At 57.4% G+C, this 9,939-nt stretch overlaps 1 protein-coding gene across 1 annotated transcript in view; it reads right to left on the reverse strand.

Annotated features, from left to right (window-relative positions):
• Positions 1 to 9,939, reverse strand: part of PIP5K1C (phosphatidylinositol-4-phosphate 5-kinase, type I, gamma) — a 36,054-nt gene that overhangs the window by 1,465 nt on the left and 24,650 nt on the right. The window contains exons 17-19 of the mRNA XM_008582895.1: positions 7,317 to 7,469; positions 4,335 to 4,455; positions 111 to 194 (exon numbers count right to left, since the gene is read on the reverse strand). Coding sequence (XP_008581117.1) covers positions 111 to 194; positions 4,335 to 4,455; positions 7,317 to 7,469 — 358 coding nt within the window. The remainder of the gene's footprint in view (positions 1 to 110; positions 195 to 4,334; positions 4,456 to 7,316; positions 7,470 to 9,939) is intronic.

Genomic DNA, 9,939 nt, shown 5'->3' on the forward strand with positions numbered 1-9,939 from the left:
CGGAGTCAGACGGCCCGCCTGCGCCCTCCCACCCCCAGCCCCAGTTTCCCTGAACGCGCCGGTGTCTGGGGCCGCGCCGTGCGGGCCCCTCTGCGGCGGGGCGCACTTACTGTGTCGCTCTCGCCGTCGGAGGCGGGGTGGGCCTGCGCGCTATAGTGGAGCGGGGAGTACACCCAGCTCCTGTCGGCGGTGGGCTGGCGGGCGGGCACGCGCGTGCGGGAGGGGCGCAGAAGAAGAGCAGGGTGCGAGGAGGCGCGAGAGAGGCAGTGGGAGGAAGGAAGAAACAGGAGAAAATAAAAGAGGCGGATCCCCCAACGCGGGACGAGGGCGCGGCTCAGCCCCCGCCTGCCCTCTCTCATGCGTGGACCTGCCCTAAACCTGGACCCCCTTGGCTTGGCAGGGTGGGCAGCAGGAAGCAGTTAGTTCAGTTGAGGCAGCGGCCTGGGACAGCAGGTGACAGAGATGGGAGGGAAGGGCGGGTGGGGGGTGTGTGTGACCTGCGCCACCTGCTCCTCCTGCTCCTCCGCCCGGCTCCCGGACTTCCTAATCTCCATCCTGCCCAGCTCTGCCCCATCCTCCAATCCTGCCTGAGATGCAGGCACCAGGTGGGCAGGGTCCTGGGGACCCTCTACCAGGAGCCCTGGGGGTCGGGCGCCTGACCTATTTCAGGACTTGGACGCACTGCTGGGTCGCACCTGCACCGTCCAGCTGCCTGTGGGTGGGGCTCAGCCCCTCCACCTGCGCAGGTTTGTTCGGGAGACACCCAGGCACGGGCGGCCCAGAGAGCAGCCAGCTCAGGCCTTCCCCCACCTTTCGAGAGCCAGAGAACAGAGAACGCCTTCCGGGGAGCAGGCTCAGTAGGGTTCAAGTCCAGGGCTGGGGGCAGGCAGAGTTGCATCTGGTCCCCACAGCGCCACCCTGGGCCTGGCCAAGGGACAGTCTCATCATACTTTTTCCAGCTCTGTCTGGGTAAGATTTGGGGAGGGGGCACGTTCCTCCAGCACCCCGCCCGCTCCCATCCCTCCTGGGTCTGCCCCCTCCTGGGAAAGCCTTCCCAGACTTCCTGTTTTCCCAAACCTCTGGAGGCTTCCTCGGGACTCCAGCCCAGCCACCTCTCTCCTGGGACCTCCCCATCACCGCCTGGCCTTCAGTGCTCCTCTGGGTGGGACGGTCTGTGGGCTTCTACCCAGCCAGGCCTGAACAAGCACCTGCCCTGGCCACGTCCACCTAGGTGACCGGTGGCTCCTAAGCTCGTCATGGCCACAGCCCAACAAGTCACTGCCAGACCCATCATTCCTCTGTCCAGTCCTGACAGCGCTGTCCACCAGCTGCCCAGCCCAACCCATGCCTCCTCCCACCTGTAGCCAGGACATGCCCGTCTGCTGGCCCCAGAACCCACTGCCCAGAAAGCCACCACTCTGTGCCTGCTCAACCTGACCCTCCTGTAGCTCCCGCGAGATCCCATGACCCGCAAGGGCCACCCGGGCCACTGAGCACTGTGGGCAGCTTGCTCGTGCCCTGTGACGGCTGCCTGAGGACTGACTTGCAGAGGCACCATGGGGACAACGCCAGGAGACCCCAAGCCCTGGTCCTTCAGCCAGATCACAAGTGCAACATGAAACCCTCCCTTAGAAATCACGGGTTCGAGCCCGCCTCCCTGTTCCACTGAGAGCCCAGACCGGGGCGCCCCGCATGGGGTCTCTGGACTGATCCAGCATCTGCACCCAGGGCTCAGCGGGTTCCCATGGGGGCTCAGAAACATGGGACCGAACAGCGTCCCCACCTAAACCCAGAAAGAGCCAGCCCAGGGGAGGGAGGTTGGCAGCTGCCGCCTACTTTTGAACTGCCCTGTACAGGGAGAACTGGATGCTGCCGCTACCTCGTTAGATGGGGCACAAAAGCCAGCCACACTGCCCTCTGGGAGCAGGGACAGAGGGGTCCCTCAGCTACCACCAGGGTAGGCGGGGGAAGGGAGGGAGGGAATGTGTGGGCCAGGACCCCAGGGCGACCCCATGAAGGTCAGGACCAAGGGCACATCCTCCAGCACTCCCAGCCTCGAGGTGCCGTCCCTCCTCACCTCTGCAGACTCAGGTGTTTCTCATAGCCCAGGCCGACTCCCCTCCCTGGAGGACCCGTGGGTTGCTGGGTCTATCCACACCCCTGCATGGGCACCTCTTGGGTTATCGCTGGGCTGTGGCTTCCCTGGCTGGATAAAAGGTGACAGGAGGAGCTGGGAAAGGGGTCACCCCACAGGGTGTTGGTGCTGCTCAGAGGCTATTTTCTTTGGCGGGTGCCAGTACAGGGATGGACCCTGGACCTTGATGTTATCAGCACCATGCTCTAACCAACTGAGAAACCAGCCAGCCTCAAGGGCTGATGGAATCACAGGGGTGGGGGCAGCTTCTGAGGGGCTTCACTTCGAGAACAGATACCCTCACTGCAGTCTGCACCCCGTTCCAGCTCTGTGTGCTGTGTGCCTGTGGGCAGGTGACTTGGCCTCTCTGTGCACCATTTATTATTCACAATGACAATAATGATACCCACATAGTGTCCCCAGCACGCTGGGTGGGCGAGCATCCACTAAACAGTGGGACTGCTGGAGAGCTTGGGGACCTGGACTTTGTCTAAACCATGCACTCTCACAGCTCCTTAGGGAGCCAAGGCCTCAATTTCTCCATCCTTGAGGTGGGTATGGAGACACCAGCTCCTCCCTGTCCCAGCAGCTCTGCTGACCCATGTGACCGTCCCTGTGATTGAGGCAAATGCTCCTTAGAATCCGTGGCCAGCCAGGTCTGGACAATTGACAAGCATCCACTCAACATGCCCTAACATGGGAGGGCTGGGATGAGGTTCATGGGCAGACCCCATGGCAGCCGGGCCTGGCGTCCCCTCAGATGGCGTCCATTATTGAGCACCTGCTACTGCCCAGTATCAAGTGACATTCTCATGCGATGCCTGCAGCGCTGCACACTGCCTAACCTCGACCGCAGTTACTATTTCCCCAAAGACCTCCTGGAAAAAAAGGGACGTCGGGCACTGCGTTCTAGACCAGGGACCTGCAGCTTGCTGCTGCCCTGCAGTGGGCAACGCCCCTTCTCCCCGGTGTGGCCAGCTGCGGTCACTTACAGTCCCCGAGGAGCTCAGCGTCACGGCCCGCAGTCGGCGATGACGGGGAGAGTAAATCCAGTACCTCCCATCCGTGAACTGCACGGGCCGGGCGGGAGGAGGAAGGAAAACAGAGGACAGAGGATGAGGGGACAGGAACCCGTTGGTCAGTCAGGCGGGGACAGAGGCGGTGAGAGACAGCAGGGGGCTGGTGGGGACTGGCGGGGCTGGGAGACAAGCCAACTGCCAAAGCGGGAGGTGGGGGGTGCACGGGGTTGGGGAGTCTGACGGAGGCCTGCTACCTTCTCTGCCACCCACCCGGGTGTCAGGAGACAGACACACACAGCAGGACCCAGGCCCCCCGAGGGGCCGCCTCACACCATCCAAAGACCAGGACAGACATACACCACGCCCCAGGGCAGGGGCTTCCATGTGGGTGGGGGACAGGCCCACGCCCCACCTTCCTCCTCCAGGGCTGGGTGGGGCGCCCAGACCCCAGGAGAACAGCTTGGAGACAGAGCAGGGGTTGTTAGTTATGAAGCAGCCGGGGGCAGTGGTCTCTGGCCCTCCCTGTTTCAGGGGGGCCCCAGGTGGAGGTGGCCCTGGGACCCACTGCTGGGGAGTCGCTAGATTGAGCCCCAAGGCTGGGGCAGACCCAGCCTCGTCCAGGAGCAGCCCATGTCCCCGGCCAGTGGAGGAGGCAGTGGGGAGCCCATCTGCCACTTGCCCAGGTTCCTGCCCTCCTTGAGGATGGAGCCCACCCGGCCACACCCACCACGAGAGAGGGAGACAGTCTACACCACTTCCAGCTGCGCCTGGCTGACCCAGGGCAGCCAGGGACCCAGGGCTTCAGCCTCTGCCTGGGCCTCCCCATGGAGCCCACTGGGGCCAAGAGTTTGAGGACTCTAGCCGATCCCCAGGGAGACGGGGTGGCACGGCTGTCTGGGGAGAAGAGTAGCGGTCCAGGGCCTTGGAAAGACCAGGACTTGATGGCGCAGGGCAGGAGGCGCCCACCCCAAGTGGCTAGACCAGAAAGCATGAGTGTGAAAGGGACTGGCAGGGTGTGTGTGTGCACGTGTGTGTGTGTGTGTGTGTGTGCGTGCGCGCGCACACACGAGAGCATGTCACGAGTGTGCCGGTAGGTGTGCAAGGGCGTGGGGGTGTGCTGACAGTTGGGAGCACGTGCGTCTGGCTGACGGGGCAGCCACAAAGGCCCTGAAGGGACTTACAAAGTAGATGTCAGTGGCAGGCGCGTCCTCCTCATCCGAGGCCTGGCTGGCAGGCTCCGAGGCCTGGCTGGCAGTTTCTGCTTCCACAGCAGCAGAGGCACCGGCCGAGGAAGCCTCCACCCTGGGGACATGGGGCAGATGAGGAGTCCCAGGCAGGCTCTGGGCAGCACCCACACTCCTGACCCCTAACCAGTCCTCCCCTCTCCCTCCTGTCTCAGGATCCAGGGCAGGGCTGCAACTGCCTCACATCACAATTGAGACAAAAGTCCCAGGCAGCTGGCTACAGGCAGTGTACCCTGAGAAATTCCATTCCACGCAGAAAAAGAAACCCCACCTGTGCAACCCTGGTAGGTCACTTTCCTTCTCTGAGCCTCAGTTTCCATCTGTACAGTGGAAAACGCAGTATCGACATCCATGGGGTCAGAACATCTCTCTCCTTTTCACTGAGCACTTACTACATGCCAGGGCTGGTTCCAGAGCCTTCTGTGAGTTAACCCACTCCATCATGGGGGGGTGGGCAGGGAGGAGATGCTGCCTCTGTCCCCGTATTACAGTCAAGGAGACGAGCTCAGAGAGAAGGCAAGGAGCCTGCCCAAGGCCGTAGCTGATGGCTGTCATGTTCACTCCCAAATGACGCTAAGGACTGGTTCTCCTGTCAAGTTCGAGGTGAAGGTGTTGCTATGGCTTGAACATTTATGTCCTCCAAAACTCCAGTTGAAACTTAACCCCTATTGAAACTTAATGCCACATTATCGTGGCAGTGGACTGGCGGCTTTATAAGAGGAAGAGAGACCTCAGCTGGCACGCTCAGCCCCTCGCCATGTGATGCTCTGCACCACCTCGGGACTCCTGCAGAGAGTCCCCACCAGCCAGAACGCCCTCACCAGATGTGCCCCCTTGCCCTTGGACTTCCCAGCCTCCAGAACTGTAAGAAATACATTTTGTTCCTTAATAAATTACTCAGTTTCAAGTGTTCTGTTACAAGCAACAGAAAATGGACTAAGACAATTGCTTTTGGCAAACACGGAATGAAAGTTTATACTGTGAGACTCAGTTAATGGCAAAAAGCTGCTGGTGACAGGACCATGTGTGTGCACAGGTATAAAACAAACTCTCAGTGGCAAAGCACAGCCTGGGAATCTGTGCTAAAGGCCCTAAATAGGGTCTCTTGAAAGAAAAATGGAAAATAATAAAAAATGAGACTTCCAATCAAGATGGCAGAATAGACGGTCCCCAGCATCACCCTCACCCACAATCAACCAGTTTACAACTATTAAAAAGCAACGACTGTCAAGCTGGGGCCACTAGAGCTCAGGGGAAGAGGAGGAGAGACCTACAGAGTGCATGAAGGTGGGAGAAGCCACGATGAGAGAAAGAAAGGACCGCTCCCATCACTGCAGATCCTGGTCGCGTCAAGGCTGGCCCTGCTGAGCGCATGAAGCAGGAGTTGGTAAAAGCCGCAGCTGTGCCCTTTGTAAGAAGTTGCTTGGAGGTGGCAGGAGAGAAGAGGGCCTTGGTGGCCCCTAGGCCAGCAAAACTACTGACAGGGTTCCCATGGACCCACACAGGTGTGAGGGGCCACAGACAACTGAAAAAAGGAGCCACTCAGGGGCCAGTGAGTCACTGCAAGAGACCAGCACATGGCCCACCACATGGGAAGGGTTTGGAGTGTTGGGGGTGGGGAGATGGGCCCACCAGGGGGAACACTGGGGCACAGCAAGGACAGCTGATCTGCCCTCCAGGCAGCACAGGCCCACTCTTCATAGACTGGTCAGGAATATAGAACTGCAGGGGTACAGTTTGCTGAAAAGACTCAGGCCCAGACCAGAGTGTCCACACAACCCAGGTGCACCAGACCTCACAAGACTGGGAAGTGCTTACAAGGTCAACAATTAAACCCTGAGCTGCACAAAAAGCAGGAATTGAGCAGCAAGGAAGCAATTTAGCTCAACCACAGAGCTCAAGTGCTGGTCCCCACAGGAAGTCCCCCCATTTCAGAAGTAAGCAAAGGACAACAAATTAGTTCCAGCGCAGAGTTTAAGTGGTGGGAACAGCAAATAATCCAACACAGAACTGAAAGGAAAAACAAAGTACCCACAACCAGAGACAAAGTTTTATATTAACCAGTAAAGGTCTCACATCACCAAAGAACACCTATAAAACCTAGAAAATCACAGAAAACAAAAACCATCAGAAAGGCAAGAAAGCCAATTAGGTAATGTCACAATTACAGACTCACACACACCAAACACATTAAAAACAAGTAAACAAATGAAAAAACTGAATGAAAATCATCAATAAATTGGACATAATAGTCTCACAGAGAACCTTCCGTCCCTTATCAGCAAACATACATTTTTTCCATATGTCCATAGACATAAAAAAAACAGCTTTGTACTTGACCATAAACACTTTGATCTATTAAAACAAAACAAAAACAAAACACTTTCTTCAAATCAAAACAATAAAACCAGCAGTCAGGAGAACACAGTGCTAACACTGCCAAGGTCAAGGGTTTGGATCCCCTTACGAGCCAGCTGCCAAAAAACAATAAAAAAAACCTCAATAAAATTAGAAATAAATACTAAAAAGGCAAACAAAAAAATCTTTAAACACTGAAGTTGAGATACGCTGCAAGAGACACTTAGCCCAGGCTCTCTCTTCCTCTGACATTTGGGGCTGGATCCTTCTCTGTGGTGGGGCCACTGTGGGCACTGCAGGTGCTGAGCAGCCTCCACCCACTCCATACCAGGAGCTCCCCCAGTCGTGACAGCCACAGATGTCCCCAGAAATGCCCACTGTCCCCTGGGGGGCAGACTCACCCGCAGTTGGTTGAATCTTAGATCATGGAAAAATTAAAATCACTAACTTTCCGTAGGGTAAGAAAGAACTACTTCGTGACAACATCTCTGGACGCTGTTGGCTCTTCCAGGGCCACAATGGCTGGGGGGTGCCCTGACCTCCCACTGAGCCCACACTCACCCCACATCCTCCTCCTCCTTGGGGACCACAATCTCCACGCTACATGCAGGCTCCACCTGCACCGTGATCTGCTGCAGGTCCTCTTCCACATGCAGCTCCTCCTGGGGCCTGGAGGCAATGGGGAGCTGAGCCTCAGTGCCCCCTGTCAGCTCCCTCCACCCCCAGAAGAGCCCCACCAAACTCTCAGTCCAGTGCCGACTTCCAGTCCTGGAAGAGAGCTGGGAGCCTCCAGCTAGACCTGGTCTCTCCAGCTGTCATGCCTGGCCTAGGGGCTGCAAGTATGCAGGGGTCGTTCACCTGGGTCCCTCCTGTGACTCTGGTGCCTGGCAGGGTCTGGGGTATAGCAGGCACTCGGGGCATATTTACGTACGGTGGCTGGGCACCCGCCCTTGGGGCCTGAACCCAGGTCGAAGCCCTGATACAGGCAGATCAGAATACTTTGGCAGCAGGGACTGGGCATGCAGAGTCTCTGTATGGCAATACTAGAGAGCAAAAAAAGGTGCTTTTTTCTTTTTTTCTTTTTAAAAAGATGACTGGTAAGGGGATCTTAGCCCTTGATTTGGTGTTGTCAGCACCATGCTCTCCCAAGTGAGTCACCAGCCAGTCCCAAAAAGTTGCTGACTTTGGATCAGGGTAGCTGGGGCAGAAGGGATAGCTGCTTCCCACCAAGTATGCTTTTGGGATCAGGACAGTCTCTTGCATTAGGCTGGAATGATCAAAAAGTGATTAATAAAAATAGTACCTATGCACTGGGAACAGCCAGGATGCCCCCCTAGAGAGGCTAGGTAAGTAAAGCTGGAGCAGCCCGTGAAACAGAAGGAAGAGCACACCCCACTGGAGCAGGAGAAAGCGCCCCACGCAATCCAGGGCAACCTCGTGTATCAAGTGAGAGTGAGGTGAGGGCGGCTGCACAGACTCCTCCACCGCACAGGGTGAGAGGGAACAAGTGCGTGTGTGAGCACACGTGTGCGAGTGCACGTGAGTGGGAGCCTGTGTGTGAGTGTGCGTGTGAGTAGGAGTGTGTGTGAGTGCACGTGTGCGAGTGCATGTGAGTAGGAGCCTTGTGTGAGTGTGCGTGTGAGGAGTGTGTGTGAGCACGTGTGTGCGAGTGCACGTGAGTGGGAGCCTGTCTGAGTGTGCGTGAGTAGGAGTGTGTGTGCACGTGTGCAAGTGCATGTGAGTGGGAGCCTGTGTGTGAGTGTGTGAGAAGGAGTGTGTGTGAGCACGCATGTGCGAGTGCATGTGAGTGGGAGCCTGTGTGTGTGCGTGTGAGGAGTGTGTGTGAGCACGTGTGTGCGAGTGCACGTGAGTGGGAGCCTGTGTGTGAGTGTGCGTGTGAGGAGTGTGCGTGAGTGCACGTGTGCGAGTGCATGTGAGTGGGAGCCTGTGTGTGTGTGTGAGGAGTGTGTGTGAGCACGCGTGTGCGAGTGCATGTGAGTGGGAGCCTGTGTGAGTGTGCGTGTGAGAAGGAGTGTGTGTGAGCGCACGTGTGCGAGTGCATGTGAGTGGGAGCCTTGTGTGAGTGTGCGTGTGAGGAGTGTGTGTGAGCACGTGTGCGAGTGCACGTGAGTGGGAGCCTGTGTGTGAGTGTGTGAGAAGTGTGTGTGAGCACACGTGTGCGAGTGCATGTGAGTGGAAGCCTTGTGTGAGTGTGCGTGTGAGGAGTGTGTGTGAGCACGTGTGCGAGTGCACGTGAGTGGGAGCCTGTGTGTGCGTGTGAGGAGTGTGTGTGAGCACGTGTGCGAGTGCACGTGAGTGGGAGCCTGTGTGTGCGTGTGAGGAGTGTGTGTGAGTGCACGTTTGCGAGTGCATGTGAGTGGGAGCCTTGTGTGAGTGTGCGTGTGAGGAGTGTGTGTGAGCACGTGTGCGAGTGCATGTGAGTGGGAGCCTTGTGTGAGTGTGCGTGTGAGGAGTGTGTGTGAGCACGTGTGTGCAAGTGCACGTGAGTGGGAGCCTGTGTGTGAGTGTGCGTGAGGAGTGTGTGAGTGCACGTGTGCGAGTGCATGTGAGTGGGAGCCTGTGTGTGAGTGTGCGTGTGAGTAGGAGTGTGTGTGAGCACGCGTGTGCGAGTGCACGTGAGTGGGAGCCTGTGTGTGAGTGTGCATGTGAGTGGGAGTGTGTGTGAGTGCACGTGTGCGAGTGCACGTGGGTAGGAGCGTGTACGCGCGTGTATGTGCGAGTGCATGAGTGTGAGCGTGTATGTGTGAGTGCATGTGAGTGTGTGAGCACGTGTGTGCGCACATATGTGTGTGTTTGTGCACTCAGAAGACATCTCCACCAAGAGACACACACCCTACTCCCAGCAGCTGCTCCCAGCGAGGGGACTGGGCACGAGCAGGAGGGAGCAGGTCATTATATTCAATATATATATATATATATATATATAGGATCCGAACCCGCGGCGGGAGTGCCGCTGTGCTCCCAGTGCCGCACTCTCCCGAGTGAGCCACGGGGTCGGCCCTTCCCTTTAATATATTTTAAATTAAATTTTTTTAAAAAGTGAATGGAAAAAGAAAGAGAGAAGGGTCAACACTCCAGAGCTGCCTCATGTCCTCCAGGCCCCAGCGTGGAAGAAAACACAAACGGAAAATCTGCCCCCCCCCCCCCCCAGAGAAGGGCCGGA

This window comes from Galeopterus variegatus, unplaced genomic scaffold (genome assembly GCF_000696425.1).
Source record: "Galeopterus variegatus unplaced genomic scaffold, G_variegatus-3.0.2 Scaffold2754, whole genome shotgun sequence".
Classification (NCBI taxonomy): Eukaryota; Metazoa; Chordata; class Mammalia; order Dermoptera; family Cynocephalidae; genus Galeopterus; species Galeopterus variegatus.